This window comes from Rhinoraja longicauda, chromosome 2 (assembly GCF_053455715.1).
Source record: "Rhinoraja longicauda isolate Sanriku21f chromosome 2, sRhiLon1.1, whole genome shotgun sequence".
NCBI classification, from domain to species: Eukaryota; Metazoa; Chordata; class Chondrichthyes; order Rajiformes; family Arhynchobatidae; genus Rhinoraja; species Rhinoraja longicauda.
The window spans coordinates 3038537-3057751 of NC_135954.1; the positions used below are offsets into that span (position 1 = coordinate 3038537).

Sequence of the window (19215 nt, forward strand, 5' to 3'; positions counted from 1 at the left end):
GGTGCAGGCTTGAAGGGCCGAATGGCTTACTCCTGCACCTATTTTCTATGTTTCTATGATAACTGTTTTACTTGTAAACTGCCGATACGGGCAGCTTTTGATTTGATCGCGTTACTACTTTGCATGTGTTTTTTTGCTTTGGAATAAAGTAATTGTAAAAAATTTTTTTTAAAGGTTATGAGTTTTGTACCACATCTTGATCCGCCTCGTGTTTACATATTTCAGGTTCCCACTTCAAAATGAATGTTATCAAAGAAAACAAGGACGTGGCCTGTTACTACACAACAAAACACTCTTGGAGGGGAAAGTAAGTTCTTTCTGATATTGGATAGTTTAAATGTTTTTTTTACGATCAAATAGTTTAATTACTGTTTTGGTTTGGAATTTCATAAGCAGTGTTTTTGCTTTTCGTTTGTGATTGACGATCTGAATTATTGATTGTGGGGTGGGGGGGGGAATCTCCGATCTACAGGGTGATTTACGCCTTTCTTCTCCTCCTGATCCAGCATCTCACCGAGAAACCAGTTTGCTTTGCATTTCGATTATCGCTTATGTTAAAACATAACTGGTGGGGGGGGGGTGAGAACAAGGGGGGGGGGGGGCGGGGGGCGGGGGGGGGAGGAGGAGGAGGAGCACCAAAGAATGAGGACCCGGTGGAGGGGGGGGCGGGGGAGAACAGGGAGGGACCCAATGAGTGGGGGGGAGGGAAGAACAGGGAGGGACCCAGTGAGTGGGGGGGAGGGGAGGGACCCAGTGAGAGGGGGGGGGCGGGGAGAACAGGGAGGGTCCCAGTGAGGGAGGGGGGGAGGAGGGACCCAGTGAGGAGGGGGGGGGGGAGGGACCCAGTGAGAGGCGGGGGGGGGCGGGGAGAACAGGGAGGGTCCCAGTGAGGGAGGGGGAGGGGGGGGGGGACGGACCCAGTGAGAGGGGGGGGGGGCGGGGAGAACAGGGAGGGTCCCAGTGAGGGAGGGGAGAGGGGGGAGGGGGGGACGGGGGGACGGGGACGGACCCAGTGAGAGGGGGGGGCGGGGAGAACAGGGAGGGTCCCAGTGAGGAGGGGGGGGGGACCCAGTGAGAGGGGGGGGCGGGGGAACAGGGAGGGACCCAGTGAGAGGGGGGGGCACGAAGGGACGCAGTGGGGAGAGGGAGGTGGAGGTGCACGAACAAGGAGAAACCTGGGGGGGGGGGGGGCGAGAACAGGGAGGGACCCTGTGGGGGGCGTTTTGTGTGATGGTCTTTGCTGCGTCCACAGTTTGCAATTTCATGTGGTCTTGGATGGAGCTGTTCCCAAACCGGACTGTGATGCCTGCTGATGCTCTCTAAGGTGCATCTGTAATAGAGATACAGCGCGGAAACAGGCCCTTCGGCCCACCGGGTCCGCGCCGACCAGTGATCCCCGCACACTAACACTATCCTACACACACCAGGGACAATTTTTACATTTGCCCAGTCAATTAACCTACATACCCGTACGTCTTTAGAGTGTGGGAGGAAACCAAAGATCTCGGAGAAAACCCACGCGGGTCACGGGGAGAACGTACAAACTCCGTACAGACGGCGCCCGTAGTCGGGATGGTACCCGGGTCTCCGGCGCTGCATTCGCTGTAAGGCAGCAACTCTACCGCTGCGGCACCGTGACCGCACCAAAAGTAGTTGGTTGGGGTTGTTGGGGACGTGCCAGACTTCCTAAGCCTTTTGAAGGAAGTGGAGGCCTTATTTTGCTTTCTTGGGCAAAGCTTCGACGTGGCTGATCCGGGACAAATTGCCGATGATATTTATTCCCAGGAGCCTGCGACCATCTCTACTTCAGTGCCATTGACATGTACTGGGATGTGTGCACTGACTTGTTTCCTGAAGTCAATCGCAATCTCCTCGCTTTGCTGACATTGAGAGGGAGGTGGTTGTCCTGGCACCAAGTTACAAGATTCTCAGTCTATACTCCGTCTTGTCATAGAGTCATAGAGTGATACAGTGTGGAAACAGGCCCTTCAGCCCAACTTGCCCACACCGGCCAACAATGTCCCAAGTCCCACTTGCCTGCACTTGGTCCATATCCCTCCAAACCTGTCCTATCATAGAAACATAGAAAATAGGTGCAGGAGTAGGCCATTCGGCCCTTCGAGCCTGCAACGCCATTCAATATGATCATGGCTGATCATCCAACTCAGTATCCCGTAACTGCCTTCTCTCCATACCCCCTGATCCCTTTAGCCACAAGGGCCACATCTAACTCCCTCTTAAATATAGCCAATGAACTGGCCTCAACTACCTTCTGTGGCAGAGAATTCCACAGATTCACCACTCTCTGTGTGAAAAAAAACTTTCTCATCTCGGTCCTAAAAGACTTCCCCCTTATCCTTAAACTGTGACCCCTTGTTCTGGACTTCCCCAACATCGGGAACAATCTTCCTGCATCTAGCCTGTCCAACCCCTTAAGAATTTTGTAAGTTTCTATAAGATCCTCTCTCAATCTTCTAAATTCCAGCGTGTACATATAACCATATAACCATATATAACCATATAACAACTACAGTACGGAAACAGGCCCGTTCGGCCCTTCCAGTCCACGCCGACCACTCTCCCTGACCTAGTCTCATCTACCTGCACTCAGACCATAACCCTCCAATCCCCTCCTATCCATATACCTATCCAATTTACTCTTAAATAATAAAATCGAGCCAGCCTCCACCACTTCCACCGGAAGCCCATTCCATACAGCCACCACCCTCTGAGTAAAGAAGTTACCCCTCATGTTACCCCTAAACTTTTGTCCCTCAATTCTGAAGCTATGTCCCCTTGTTGGAATCTTCCCCACTCTCAAAGGGAAAAGCCTACCCACGTCAACTCTGTCCGTCCCTCTCAAAATTTTATAAACCTCTATCAAGTCACCCCTCAACCTTCTACGCTCCAAAGAATAAAGACCCAACCTGTTCAACCTCTCTCTGTAGCTTAAGTGCTGAAACCCAGGCAACATTCTAGTAAATCTCCTCTGTATCCTCTCCATTTTGTCGACATCTTTCCTATAATTTGGCGACCAGAACTGCACACCATACTCCAGATTCGGCCTCACCAATGCCCTGTACAATTTTAACATTACATCCCAACTTCTATACGATGCTCTGATTTATAAAGGCAAGCATACCAAATGCCTTCTTCACCACCCTATCCACATGAGATTCCACCTTCAGGGAACAATGCACAGTTATTCCCAGATCCCTCTGTTCCACTGCATTCCTCAATTCCCTACCATTTACCCTGTACGTCCTATTTTGATTTGTCCTACCAAAATGCAGCACCTCACACTTATCAGCATTAAACTCCATCTGCCATCTTTCAGCCCACCCTTCCAAAAGGCCCAAGTCTCTCTGTAGACTTTGAAACTCTACTTCATTACTAACTACACCAATTATCTTAGTATCATCTGCATATTTACTAATCCAATTTGCCACACCATCATCCAGATCATTAATGTAAATGACAAACAACAGTGGACCCAACACAGATCCCTGGGGCACTCCACTAGACACTGGCCTCCAACCTGACATACAATTGTCAACCATTACCCTCTGGTATCGCCCATTCAGCCATTGTTGAATCCATCTTGCAACCTCACTATTAATACCCAACGATTTAACCTTCTTAATCAACCTTCCATGTGGAACCTTGTCAAATGCCTTACTGAAGTCCATATAGACAACATCCACAGTCTTGCCCTTATCAATTTCCCTGGTAACCTCCTCAAAAAACTCAAGAAGATTAGTCAAACATGACCTTCCAGGCACAAATCCATGTTGACTGTTTCTAATCAGGCCTTGTTTGTCCAAATAATTATATATATTGTCCCTAAGTATCTTTTCCATTAATTTTCCCACCACAGATGTCAAACTAATAGGTCTATAATTGCTAGGTTTACTTTTAGAACCTTTTTTAAACAAAGGTACAACATGCGCAATGCGCCAAGCCGAGTCTATCCAGTCTTTCTTCATATGAAAGTCCTGCCATCCCAGGAATCAATCTGGTGAACCTTCTCTGTACTCCCTCTATGGCAAGAATGTCTTTCCTCAGATTAAGAGACCAAAACTGTACGCAATACTCCAGGTGTGGTCTCACCAATGCCATGTACAATTGCAGCAGAACCTCCCTGCTCCTATACTCAAATCCCCTCGCTATGAATGCCAACATACCATTCGCTTTCTTCACTGCCTGCTGCACCTGCATGCCTACTTTCAATGACTGGTGCACCACGACACCCAGGTCTCGTTGCATCTCCCTTTCTCCTAATTGGCCACCATTCAGATAATAGTCTGCTTTCCTGTTCTTGCCGCCAAAGTGGATAACCTCACATTTATCCACATTATACTGCATCTGCCATGCATTTGCCCACTCACCTAACCTATCCAAGTCACGTTGCAGCCTCCTAGCATCCTCCTCGCAGCTAACACTGCCCCCCAGCTTCGTGTCATCTGCAAACGTGGAGGTGTTGCATTCAATTCCCTCGTCCAAATCATTAATATATATTGTAAATAGCTGGGGTCCCAGCACTGAGCCTTGCGGTACCCCACTAGTCACTGCCTGCCATTCTGAAAAGGAGCCGTTTATTCCTACTCTTTGCTTCCTGTCCATGTACCTGTCCTACTGTTTCTTAAACGATGGGATAGTCATTATTCAATATCCATCCCACTGCAGTGGTGTCGGATGATACTTGAGTGCAATGCTACACAAGTAAAAGAGTGAAATGATTGTAAGTAGATCCTCTCCTGAGCCGGCATGGTGAGGGTAGGAAGCATTTTATCAGGATGCATCACAGCTTAGTTTGGGAACAGCTCTGTCCAGGAGCTTGTATTCACTGGAGTTTAGAAGGATGGGAGGGGATCTTATAGAGACGTATAAAATTATGAAAGGACTGGACAAGCTAGATGCAGGATTATCTTAGATTTACAGGGCACAGCTTGTGTATGTCATTGCAGGAACAATGTTCCCAATGTTGGGGGAGTCCAGAACCAGGGGCCACAGTCTAAGAATAAAGGGGAGGCCATTTAAAACTGAGGTGAGGAGAAACCTTTTTCACCCAGAGTTGTGAATTTGTGGAATTCTCTGCCACAGAAGGCAGTGGTGGCCAATTCACTGGATGAATTTAAAAGAGAGTTAGATTGAGCTCTGGGGGCTAGTGGAATCAAGGGATATGGGGAGAAGGCAGGCATGGGTTCCTGATTGTGGATGATCAGCCATGATCGCAATGAATGGCGGTGCTGGCTCGAAGGGCCAAATGTTGCATACTATTCAGTCAGCGAAAAGACTATACATCAAGCCGTCCACAGCGTTAATGTACAGGATAAAGGATATAATGTTTAGTGCAAGATAAAGTCCAGTAAAATCCCATTCAAGATAGTTCTAAGGTCTCCAATGAGATAGATGGGAGGTCGAGACCGCTCTCTAGTTGGTGAGAGGTCGGTTCAGTGGCCTGATAACTGCTGGGAAGAAAATGTCCCTGAATCTGGAGGTGTGCATTTTCAAACTTATATATCTCTTGCCTGAGGGAAGAGGGTGTGATTGGGGTGCCACTCGGCCTTGATTGTGCTGCTGGCCTTGCCGAGGCAGAGTGAGATGTAGATGGTGTTGTAGTTCGTGACCTATTAACAGAAACAGTCAGACGACCGAATTCGTTTAACCTCTTTATTCTACTCACCCGGGTGGGAGAGAGCCTAGGCACCGGAGCGTTCAGAAACGCTCAGGCAGCTAGTGTAGCCTCTCTCTCCCAAAACTCACATTCACACACACTTTATACCTGTAATGCATGTGCCAGTACTTTTCCATCGCTGCCTTCTACGGCAAGTTTACAATGTCCTATAAATCATTATGTGTCCTTCGGGACCTCCGTGTCCATCGTAGCCTACGTGACCTACGTGTCCACTTCTTTCTTGGGAACAAAGGGCAGTCCATGTGGCAAGGTGTATAAGAAAATAACTGCAGATGCTGGTACAAATCGAAGGTATTTATTCATAAAATGCTGGAGTAACTCAGCAGGTCAGGCAGCATCTCGGGAGAGAAGGAATGGGTGACGTTTCGGGTCGAGACCCTTCTTCAGACTGATGCATCAGTCTGAAGAAGGGTCTCGGCCCGAAACATCACCCATTCCTTCTCTCCCGAGATGCTGCCTGACCTGCTGAGTTACTCCAGCATTTTGTGAATAAATACCATGTGGCAAGATGTTCTTCTTAACTCTTCAAAGCTTTGAACGCCAGTTGCTGATATCAGAGGATGCGATCAGCCATAAACCGTGGTACATGCTGACAAACAGCATGCCTCAGCAATGTAACCAAGCTGGAACATTTTACACTCCTGCAATAGCACCCACATAGCTGCTTACCCAATGTAAACCCTTACAATGGCGTCGATGGAACGGAGGTTGGATTGTGCGATGGTCTGGGCTGCGTCCACAATACTCAAGCAGTCTTGAAAGGAGCTTGTTCCCAAACCGAGCTACGATGCATCCTGTTAAAATGCTTTCCATATGCATCTGTAGATGTTGGTGAGAGATGTTGGGAGCATGCCAAACCTCCAAAGCCTTCCGAGGAAGTAGGGTCGTTAGTGAGCTTTCCTGGCCATTTGCTTTGATGTGGTTGGTACAGGAAAATTGCTGATGACATACACCGATGAGCCAAAACATTATGACCACTGACAGGCGAAGTGAATAACATTGGATATCTTGTTACAATAGCACCTGTCAAGGGGTGGAATATATTAGGCAGCAAGTGAACAGTCAGTTCTTGAAGTTGATGTGTTGGATGCAGGAGAAAGGGGCAGGAGTAAAAGCCTGAGTGACTTTGACAAGGGCCAAATTGTTCTGGCCAGACGACTGGGTCAGAGCATCTCTGAAACGGCAAAGCTTGTGGGGTGCTCCCGGTCAGCAGTAGTGAGTACCGACCGACAGTGGTCCGAGGAGGGACAAACCACAAACCGGCGACAGGCAGGGTGTTGGGCGCCCAAGGCTCATCGATGCGCGAGGGCAACGAAGGCTATCCCGTCTGATCCGAACCGACAGAAGGTCGACTGTGGCACAAGTCACAGAAAATGTTAATATTGGTCACGGGAGGAATGTGTTACAATACACAGTGCATCACACCCTGCTGCGTATGGGGCTGCACACAGAGGACCAACAGCATATTAGGCAGGTGGTCATAATGTTTTGTCTCGTCAGGTCATAATGTTTTGTCTCGTCAGGTCATAATGTTTTGGCTGATCGGTGTAAATTCCTAAGAACTGGAACGTATCAACCATCTCTACTTCGTTGTCAATGTATGTGTACCGCTTCACTTCCTGAAGTTGATCACAATCTCCTTTGTCTTGCGGACATGGAGAGAGAGGTTGCCTTGGCACCAGGTTAGGAGATTTTCACCTCTGGCTCAGCCCTTCAATTCCTTGTGACATCCACGTAAATATTCTCTGCACCCATTCCAGCTTAATGACATAGAGTCACAGAGTGACACAGTGTGGAAACAGGCTGTTCTGCCCAACTCGCCCACCCCGGCCAACAATATGTATAAGAAAATAACTGCAGATGCTGGTACAAATCGATTTATTCACAAAATGCTGGAGTAACTCAGCAGGTCAGGCAGCTTCTCGGGAGAGAAGGAATGGGTGACGTTTCGGGTCTGAAGAAGGGTCTCGACCCGAAACGTCACCCATTCCTTCTCTCCCGAGATGCTGCCTGACCTGCTGAGTTATTCCAGCATTTTGTGAATAAATCGGCCAACAATGTCCCAGCTACACTTGTCCCACCTGCCAGCATTTGGCACATGTTCCTCCAAACCTGTCCAATCCATGTACCTGCCTAGCTGCTTCAAATCCCTTTTTAATCACTTTTTAAACATTAAAAATCCCTCTTCCACCCTCCCAGCCCGTCAGCCGCGCCTGCGCAGTAATACCTCTGTGTTCGACGTCACGATGGCAACGCAGCAGGCCCTCGCCTGCGCAGTTGGGGCCCGTTGATCTGGTACTTACGTAAGATGGCCGCCGGATCCACTCGCGCAGTTGGGGGAGGGTTGCCGCTCGGAGGGGGGGTGGGTGGGAGCCGCCCGAGGGACGGGAGTGGCAGCCAATGTGGCGGGTGAGGAGAGCTCTCCCGCTGCTGGCCGCCCGGGACCGGGGTGAGCGGTTCCCTCTCCCCTTTCCTCTCCCGCCCCCGGCCCCGGGGGAGTGTTGAGGGGAGGATGGAGTGGGTGAGTATCATCGGTTGGGGGAGGGTTGCCGGGCCCGCCGGAGAGGTTAACACCCAACGGGTCCACGCCCGGCTGGTTGTTTTTATAGCAGTGTGGGGCAAGTTTGTTTTTCGAAATTCCCGGAATGGCGGGACTGTCATATGTTGAAAGACTGGAGTGACTAGGCTTGTGTACACTGGAATTTAGACGGATGAGAGGGGATCTTATCAAAATATATAAGATTATTAAGGGGTTGGACACGTTAGAGGCAGGAAACAATAGACAATAGGTGCAGGAGGAGGCCATTCGGCCCTTCGAGCCAGCACCGCCATTCAATGTGATCATGGCTGATCATTCTCAATCAGTACCCCGTTCCTGCCTTCTCCCCATACCCCCTGACTCCGCTATCCTTAAGAGCTCTATCTAGCTCTCTCTTGAATGCATTCAGGGAATTGGCCTCCACTGCCTTCTGAGGCAGAAAATTCCACAGATTAACAAATTTCTGACTGAAAAAGTTCTTCCTCATCTCCGTTCTAAATGGCCTACCCCTTATTCTTAAACTGTGGCTCCTGGTTCTGGACTCCCCCAAAATTGGGAACAGGTTTCCTGCCTCTAACATGTCCAACCCCTTAATAATCTTATACGTTTCGATAAGATCTCCTCTCAACCTTCTAAATTCCAGTGTATACAAGCCTAGTCGCTCCAGTCTTTCAACATATGACAGTCCCGCCATTCCGGGAAAAAACCTATTAAACTTACGCTGCACAGCCTCAATAGCAAGAATATCCTTCCTCAAATTTGGAGACCAAAACTGCACACAGTACTCCAGGTGCGGTCTCACTAGGGCCCTGTACAACTGCAGAAGGACCTCTTTACTCCTATACTCAACTCCTCTTGTTATGAAGGCCAACATTCCATTGGCTTTCTTCACTGCCTGCTGTACCTGCATGCTTCCTTTCAGTGACTGATGCACTAGGACGCCCAGATCTTGTTGTACGTCCCCTTTTCCTAACTTGACACCATTCAGATAATAATCTGCCTTCCTATTCTTACCACCAAAGTGGATAACCTCACACTTATCCACATTAAACTGCATCTGCCATGCATCCGCCCACTCACACAACCTGTCCAAGTCACCCTGCAACCTCATAGCATCTTCCTCACAGTTCACACTACCACCACCCAGCTTTGTATCATCTGCAAATTTGCTAATGGTACTTTTAATCCCTTCATTAATGTATATTGTAAATAGCTGCAGGTCCCAGCATCGAGCCTTGCGGTACCCCACTAGTTACTGCCTGGAATGGCAGGACTGTCATATGTTGGAAGACTGGAGCAGCTAGGCTTGTATACACTGGAATTTAGAAGGATGAGAGGTGATCTTATCAAAATATATAAGATTATTAAGGGGTTGGACACGTAAGAGGCAGGAAACAATAGACAATAGACAATGTTCCCAATGTTGGGGAAGTCCATAACTAGGGGCCACAGTTTAAGAATAAGGGGTAGGCCATTTAGAACGGAGATGAGGAAAAACTTTTTCTGTCAGAGAGTTGTGAATCTGTGGAATTCTCTGCCTCAAAGGCAGTGGAGGCCAATTCTCTGAATGCATTCAAGAGAGAGCCTAGATAGAGCTCTTAAGGATAGCGGAGTCAGGAGGTATGGGGAGAAGGCAGGAACGGGGTACTGATTGAGAATGGTCAGCCATGATCACATTGAATGGCGGTGCTGGCTCGAAGGGCTGAATGGCCTCCTCCTGCACCTATTGTCTATTGAGATGGTGGAGGGTGCTTGGGACCCGCTGCCAGGGGTGGAGGCAGATACGACAGTGGTGTTTAAATAGGCACATGGATATGCAGGGAATGGAGGGATACGGATGACATGCAGGCAGAGGAGATTAGTTCAGTTTGGCATCGTGTTCGACGCTAGGGTTGCCAACTGTCCCGCATTAGCTGGGACATCCTGTATTTTAGGCTAAATTGTTTTGTTCTGTACGGGACCGCCCTTGTCCCGTATTAGGCCCGGGGGAGGGCGCTGTAGGCCTGGACGCTGTAGGCCCCGACACTGTAGGTCCAGAGGCCTGGGCTAATGGAGGTTGCATAGCAACCCGCTTCCCGGTCCGGGCGGCCGCCATTGGTAGAGCGGGAGCACGTGGCCGTTGGCTGGGTGAGGTCACGTGGGGCACGGGACGGTGACGTCACCTTGTCCCTTATTTGGTTGGCACCCCTATTCGACACGGACATTGTAGGCCAAAGGGCCTTTTCCTGTGCTGTATTTTTCTGGTTTAGTTTGTTGGCTGAGCTACAGTGAAAAGCTCTTATTTGCGTGCTATCCAGTCAGCGGAAAGACGGTACATGACCACAATCGAGCCATAATTGGCTTGGTAAATGTAAAAATTGTCCCTAGTGGGTGTAGGATAGTGTTAGTGTGCGGGGATCGCTGGTCGGCGCGGACCCGGTGGGCTGAAAGGGCCTGTTTCCACGCTGTATCTCTAAACTAAACTAAACAAAAAATTAAATCGAATTACCCTCTCAATTCTGGTTTAACAGTGAACAAACAATTATACTGTGGGCTTGAACACAAGTGTGGCTTTGACTTAAAGAGTTTAATGTTTTAGTCTGGTTAATTGTTACTGAATATCTATCTCCGTTTGATCTAGGCAGCTATTTGAGGCCTGTTTTATGAAGAACTAGACCAAATGGACCCGTTGGGCCCAAACCTCTCCTGCATTGGTGCAGCACCCTCTCCTCCCTCCCCGTCCCCTCCCCTCGTCCCCTCCCCTCCTCCCCTCCCCTCCTCCCCTCCCTCCATTCCTTTACCCCAACCCCTCTCCCCCTCCCCCTCCCCCCCCCACTCCATCCCCCTCAACCCCCCCTTATCCTCCCTCCCTCCTCTCCCCCTAGGAGATAGATTTAACCTTTAAAATGTGAATAACTTAAAAAATATAACACCGATTTCAATGAAACGTCTTCCATTAGCACCAAAGGGACGACGGTGGGTAAGGTGGGCCACAATTGTCGTGCTATCATGTACCGTTTTGGCTGTAGTTCAGGAACAAACAAACAAACAAACAAACAAAAGTTTCAGTATATAGATTGTAGGGAGTTTGGGGGGGGGGGGGGGGTGGGGGGAAAGAGGAAGCAGGTCTTGAATGCTGAAATGCTGACCAACATAAGGCTTCATTTCCCAGCACTGCAACAAGCTGCAGCATTAGTCCATGAGTCAGCATATGTCTGGCTCGACGTGCTTCACTTGTGCACTCTCCTTCAATCAACATCGATTTAAAGTGCAGTTTAAGCAACACTCGGATCCTCTTTGGTAATTACTCAAGTGCTTCAAAAGGGAAAGGAAACTGTGGTGCCTAAATATAATGTGACAGTCTTGCTACACAAGAGGCCACTGGCTGTTCTGCTCATCATGTCTGTTATCTCAGTGGAAAATGTTGTTTAGTGGTCCCTCCTGCTTTTCCTCACTGTACCTGTACTATACCACTGTATACTCACAAGGGCCAGGAAGCGAGCGGGCAAGATCAACTCTGACCCCTCTCACCCTGGCCACAAACTCTTTGAAGCACTTCCCTCTGGAAGGCGACTCCGGACTGTCAAAGCAGCCACAGCCAGACATAAAAACAGCTTTTTTCCCACGAGTAGTAGCTCTACTCAATAACCAAAAGTCTGTGGTCTCCTTTTGCTCTGGTTTATTTCACTCACATGTTTAAACTGTAATGTTGTATTCTTAATGTTTTAATGATTTATGCTTTATTCTCAATCGTTTACCGTATGTTCGTGTTGTTACTTGCGAGCGGAGCACCAAGGCACATTCCTTGTACGTGACTCAGAAGGCAGTGGAGGCCAATTCTCTGGATGCTTTCAAGAGAGAGCTAGATAGAGCTCTTAAGGATAGCGGAGTCAGGGGGTATGGGGAGAAGGCAGGAACGGGGTGCTGATTGAGAATGATCAGCCATGTTCACATTGAATGGCGGTGCTGGCTCGAAGGGCCGAATGGCCTACTCCTGCACCTATTGTCTATTGTTTACGTGCACATACTTGGCCAATAAACTTATTAATTAATTAATTCATTCGACTTTGTTCAGTTGTTTTTAGTTCCGTTTACTTTATTAACAGTTAGTGCTGGCGTTTATTTCAGGAGGGCAAGTGTTGTGTTGCTGAGGCTCTATAAGGAGCTGGTCAGGCCGCATTTGGAGTATTGTGAGCAATTTTGGGCACCATATCTGAGGAGGGATGTGCCAGCTCTGGAGAGGGTCCAGAGGAGGTTTACAAGAGCGATCCCAGGAATGAGTGGGTTAACCTTGACTGAGCGTTTGACACCACTGGGCCTGTACTCGCTGGAGTTTAGAAGGTGGGGGGATCTTCATTGAAACTTGCCGAAGTGAAAGGCCTGGATAGAGTGGATGTGGAGAGGATGTTTCCACAAGTGGGAGAGTCTAAGAAACACTTGGACAGGTACGTGGATAGGGCTGGTTTGGAGGGATATAGACCAACGGCAAGGCAGGTGGGACTCATGGTGGTCACGGGAGGAATGTGTCACAATACACAGTGCATCGCACCCTGCTGCGTATGGGGCTGCACACAGAGGACCAACAGCATATTAGGCAGCTGGGCATAATGTTTTGACTCGTTGGGTCATAATGTTTTGGCCTAGCTACTGATATTCAACTATTAAGATTTCATGGTTACTAGCGGGAAGCTCACCTGAGTTCAATAAGGGACATGACTTTGTCCGTGGGAAGATTGTGTTTCGACAATTTGAGGGGGGGGGGTTTGAGAAATATCCAAAAATGTTGAGGCTGGGGGAAAGACACAATCTGTATACACTTCAGCAAGAGTTTAGTTTAGAGACAGAGCGTTGAAACCCTTCGGCCCACCGAGTCCGCTCCGACCAGCGATCCCCACACATCAACACTATCCTACACACACTAGAGACAATTTTACATTCATACCAAGCCAATTAACCTGCAAAACCTGTACGTCTTTGGAGTGTGGGAGGAAACCATACAAACTCCGTACAGACAGCACCCGGTCAGGATCAAACCCGGGACTCTGGCGCTGTACGTGCTGTTCGGCAGCAACTCTACCGCTGCGCCACCGTGCTGCACTGATTAGATTCCCATGGAAGGCAGCTCTGGAAGGTTAGATCACGTGGCATCCAGGGAGAGCTGGCTGCCTGGATGCGTAATTAGGTTTGTGGAAGGAAACAGAGCGATAGTGGAAAGTTGTTTTTCGGACTGGAGGCCTGTGATGAGTGGTGTGCCTCAGGAATTGGTGCTGGGTTCATTGCTGCTTGCAGTTTATATCAACGATCTGGATGAGAGCGTACGATTAGTAAGTTTTCCTGATGGCATTGAAATAGACGGTGTTGTAGACAGTGAAGGTAGTTATCAGTGAAGGGTGATCTTATAGAGGTAGATAAAATCATAGACATAGACATAGAAAATAGGTGCAGGAGGAGGCCATTTGGCCATTCGAGCCAGCATCTCCAATCAATGTGATCATGGCTGATCATCCACAATCAGTAATAGGCAATAGACAATAGGTGCAGGAGGAGGCCATTCGGCCCTTCGAGCCAGTACCGCCATTCAATGTGATCATGGCTGATCATTCTCAATCAGTACCCCGTTCCTGCCTTCTCCCCATACCCCCTGACTCAGCTATCCTTAATAGCTCTATCTGGCTCTCTCTTTAATGCATTCAGAGAATTGGCCTCCACTGCCTTCTGGGGCAGAGAATTCCACAGATTCACAACTCTCTGACTGAAAATGTTTTTCCTCATCTCAGTTCTAAATGGCCTATTCTTAGACTGTGCCCCTTGCCTGCCTTCTCCCCATATCTCTTGATACCGCTAGCCCCTAGAGCTCTTTCTAACTCATCCAGTGAATTGGCCTCCACTGCCTTCTGTGGCGGAGAATTCCACAAATTCACAACTCCCTGGGTGAAAAAGTTTTTTTTGTTGCTCACCTCAGTTTTAAATGCCCTCCCCTGTATTCTTAGACTGTGTGGCCCCTGGTTCTGGACTCCCCCAACATTGGGAACATTTTTCCTGCATCTTAGCTTGTCCAGTCTTTTTATAATTTTATACGTTTCATGAGGGGAATGGATAAGATGAATGCGCTTTTTCAATGGCAAGTTATTGGCACATGTACCGAGGGACAATGAAATTTACATTTGCATACAGTTCAGTGAAAGTTTTACCACACATAAGCACACAGTATAAGTGTGTAGAAATCAAAGATACTAGAGGAACGAGATGAACCACAGTTGAAATCGCCTATACTGAAGTGTAGTACGCAAAGGAGCGTAACGTCCGCCATTTTAGTAAGCAAAACCCGCCGTTCGCTCTGCCTCTCGCAGTGTAATCAGTGTTTTGGGGGAACAGTATAGAAACATAGAAAATAGGTGCAGGAGTAGGCCATTCGGCCCTTCGAGCCAGCACCGCCATTCAATATGATTTATGGCTGATCATCCAGCTCAGTAACCTGTACCTGCCTTCTCTCCATACCCACCTGATCCCTTTAGCCACAAGGGCCACATCTAACTCCCTCTTAAATATAGCCAATGAACTGGCCTCAACTACCTTCTGTGGCAGAGAATTCCACAGACTCACCACTCTCTGTGTGAAGAAATGTTTTCTCATCTTGGTCCTAAATCCCCCTTATCCTTAAGCTGTGACCCCTGGTTCTGGACTTCCCCAACATCGGGAACAATCTTCTTGCATCTAGCCTCTCCAACCCCTTAAGAATTTTATATGTTTCAATAAGATCCCCCCTCAGTCTTCTAAATTCCAGCGAGTATAAGCCTAGTCTATCCAGTCTTTCTTCATATGAAAGTCCTGCCATCCCAGGGATCAATCTGGTGAACCTTCTCTGTACTCCCTCTAAGGCTAGAATGTCTTTCCTCAGATTAGGAGACCAAAACTGTACACAATACTCCAGGTGCGGTCTCACCAAGGCCCTGTACAACTGCAGCAGAACCTCCCTGCTGCTATACTCAAATCCTCTTGCGATGAATGCTAACATACCATTCGCTTTCTTCACTGCCTGCTGCACCTGCACGCTTGCTTTCAATGACTGGTGTACCACGACACCCAGGTCACGTTGCATCTCCCCTTTTCCTAATTGGCCACCATTCAGGTAATACTCTGCTTTCCTGTTCTTGCCGCCAAAGTGGATAACCTCACATTTATCCACATTATATTGCATCTGCCATGCATTTGCCCACTCTCCTAATCTATCCAAGTCACTCTGCAGCCTCCTAGCATCCTACTCGCAGCTAACACTGCCACCCAGCTTCGTGTCATCCGCAAACTTAGAGATGTTGCATTCAATTCCCTCGTCCAAATCATTAATATATATTGTAAATAACTGGGGTCCCAGCACTGAGTCTTGCGGTACCCCACTAGTCACGACCTGCCATTCCGAAAAGGACCCGTTTATTCCTACTCTTTGCTTCCTGTCCGCCAACCAATTCTCTATCCACCTCAACACTGAACCCCCAATGCGTGATTGTGGGTTAATTGGCCTCTGTAAATTGTCCCCCTGGTGTGTAGAGAGTGGGTGAGAAAGTGGGATAACATGGAACGCGTATGAATGGGTGATCGATGGTCGGCGTGGAACCGATGGGCCGAAGGGCCTGTTTCAATGCTGTCGATGGATATGTTTGAGGCAGAGAAAGGTAGATTCGTGATTAGTAAGGGTGTCAGGGGTTATGGGGAGAAGGCAGGAGAATGGGGTTAGGAGGGAGAAATAAATGAATTTATAAAGAGAGTTAGATAGAGCTCAAGGGGTTTGGGGAGAAGGCAGGCATGGGGTACTGATTGTGGATGATTAGCCATGATCACAATGAATGGCGGTGCTGGCTCGAAGGGCCAAATGGCCCCCTCCTGCACCTATTTTCTCTGATTCCATGTTCCTATGATACCATTAAAATGCAGAATATATCTCATCTATCAATTCACAGATTTTTGTTATTTTTCTTTTAAAATGTTTCTGCAAGTTTCTGCCTACTAAAATGGCGAGTGATGTACTGCGGTTTTTAGGGTCGAGCGGTCTATCTTGCTCCTCTAGTATCTTTGGTAGAAATAGTACACTGAGACAGCATACAAGAGCTGCCAGATTGGGCACCATTTTCAAGTCCCAGGTGTTGTAAGGGCAGAGTTTCTTAACCTGAACGTGAAAGGCCGTTGTCCACATAACGTTTCACTACTCTTCATTGAGAACGTTGTCACGTTCTCCTTCACCTGCTGGTTCCACCCCATCAGCCTCCAGAACAGAAACCGCCTGCAGAGCACAGCCAAAGTCTGTTCCAAAATGACTGGACTCCCTGTCAGAGCCCTCTCTCTCTCTCTCCCCACCCTCTGCGACCAGCAGACGCTAGGGTCAGCTGGCAGGATTTTACAGGACCCCTCACACGCCCTGTTCACTGCGTTTGAGAAACTTACAAAATTCTTAAGAGGTTGGACAGGCTAGATGCAGGAAGATTGTTCCCGATGTTGGGGAAGTCCAGAACCAGGGGTCACTGTTTAAGGATAAGGGGGAAGTCTTTTAGGACCGAGATGTGAAAGTTTTTTTTCACACAGAGAGTGGTGAATCTGTGGAATTCTCTGCCGCAGAAGGTAGTTGAGGCCAGTTCATTGGCTATATTTAAGAGGGAGTTAGATGTGGCTAAAGGGATCAGGGGGTATGGAGAGAAGGCAGGTACGGGATACTGAGCTGGATGATCAGCCATGATCATATTGAATGGCGGTGCAGGCTCGAAGGGCCGAATGGCCTACTCCTGCACCTATTTTCTATGTTTCTATGTTTCTCCCCTCGGGGCGCCGGCTTCGCTGCCCAGGACACAGAGGAGAAGGGCAACCTTTGTCCCCAAGGCTGTTCAGCTCCTCAACTCCCAACCACCCCTGACCCGCTGCGCACCCTGCTAATTCCCCCCCCCCCCCCCCAATAGTCTTTATACTACTCCAGGTGCCTTTGTAAATTGCCCCACGGAGACACATAAAGTGTCTTTGAACTTGAACTGGTGGCGTTTCAGGGTGGGCCTGGCCAAGCGTAGCTGTTGGTGGTGTCCACCACTGCTCCCTGCAGCCGCAGGTCCCATCCAATCCACGCCATCGGCCTCTTTAGACCTTAGCGATACAGCTTTAGGTAGCGGGCCCTTTGGACTGCCGAGTTCGCACCGACCAGCGATCCCCGCAATATCCTACTCACCAGGAACAATTTGGAGTGTGGGAGGAAACCGAAGTGGCGGCACGGTGGCGCAGCGGTAGAGTTGCTGCCTTCCAGCGAATGCAGCGCCCGAGACTCAGGTTCAATTCTGAGTACGGGTGCTGTCTGTACGGAGTTTGTACGTTCTCCCTGTGACCTGCGTGGGTTTTCTCCGAGATCTTCGGTTTCCTCCCACACTCCAAAGACGTACAGGTTTGTAGGTTAATTGGCTGGGCAAATGTAAAAATTGTCCCTAGTGGGTGTAGGATAGTGTTAATGTGCGGGGATCGCTGGGCGGCGCGGACCCGGTGGGCCGAAGGGCCTGTTTCCGCGCTGTATCTCTAAATCTAAAAATCTCGGAGAAAACCCATACAGGTCACGGGGAGAACGTACAAACTCCGTACAGACAGCATCCGTAGTGGGGATGGAGCCCGGGTATCCGGCGCTGCATTTGCTGTAAGGCAGCAACTCTACCTCTGCACCACCGTGCTGCCTGACATAAAAATATCCATTGACTTGGCCTCCACAAAGTTTTTTCCAAGATCTTTTCCGAGTGAAAGAGTTCCACTGGTTCCCAGTTCCAAGACGGACAAACCAAGCCTGCTCTCGAGCTATGGCTGTGCCCTACCTTTTCCAATGGTACGGGAATCGAGAATCAGAGAGCAGAGGCTTCAAGTGAAGGGGGAAAGAATGAAAAGAAACCCGAGGGACTACCTTTCACACAACGTGGTGGGTTTATGCAACGCGTTGGCAGTTTCAGTTTTGTTTATTGTCACGTGTACAGTGAAAAGCTTTTGTTACGTGCTAACCAGTCAGCGGAAAGACTGTACTTGATTACAATCGAGCCGTTTACAGTGTATAGAAACATGATAAGGGAATAACGTTTAGTGCAAGGTAAAGCCAGCAAAGTCCGGTCGAGGAAAGTCCGAGGGTCACCAATGAGGTAGATGGTAGTTCAGCACCGCTCTCTGGTTGTGGTAGGACGGTTCAGTTGCCTGATAACAGCCGGGAAGAAACTGTCCCTGAATCTGGAGGTGTGCGTTTTCACACTTCTGTACCTCTTGCCTGATGGGAGAGGGGAGAAGAGGGAATGGCCGGGGTGAGACTGGTCCTTGATTATGCTGCTGGCCTTGCCGAGGCAGCGTGAGGTGTAGATGGAGTCGATGGAAGGGAGGTTGGTTTGTGTGATGGTCTGGGCTGGGTCCACAATTCACTGCAATTTCTTGCGGTCTTGGATGGAGCTGTTCCCAAACCGAGCTTTTAAAAAAAAAAAATTAAATATACTTTAATCGAGAAATAAATATATACAAAACATGTTCCTTACAAAACTCCATCCGCCATTCTCAGAGGCTGTACATACATTCAATACATACACTAATTACCCCAAATTATCTCCAACCCTTGCCACTCATGTGGCCCACTGGTGTGGAATCCCTTCCCTTATTTGGAGGGGCGTCTCCACCACACCCTGCCCCCCATGTCCAGCAGCGGTAGGACCCTAGACTGTGGTCCTCCCCCACAGAGCCTTGGCGTTGGCTGCCCCGAGCTTCAGTGCGTCCCTCAGCACGTACTCCTGCAGTCTGCAGTGGGCCAGTCGGCAACATGCCCCCACGGACAGCTCGCTCCGCTGGGAGGTTAACAAAGCTCGGGCAGACCAAAGAGCGTCTTTCACCGACCGAGTTGATCCTCCAGCAGCACTCGATGTCAGTCTCTGAATGTGTCCCTGGGAACAGTCTGTAAATCACAGAGTCCACTGTGACGGAGCTGCTCGGAATAAATGGTGACGGGGACCCCTGCAAA

General features: G+C 49.0%; 1 protein-coding gene across 6 annotated transcripts in view; it reads left to right on the forward strand.

Moving 5' to 3' along the window:
• Positions 1-227: 227 nt before the first annotated feature.
• The window catches only part of dnajc13 (dnaJ homolog subfamily C member 13), a 187899-nt gene continuing 168911 nt past the window's right edge, over positions 228-19215 (forward strand). For all 6 annotated transcript variants that reach the window (XM_078413988.1, XM_078413962.1, XM_078413998.1 and 3 more), the window contains exon 1: positions 228-307. In XM_078413988.1, the coding sequence (XP_078270114.1) occupies positions 240-307 (68 nt within the window). In that variant the 5' untranslated portion in view covers positions 228-239. The remainder of the gene's footprint in view (positions 308-19215) is intronic.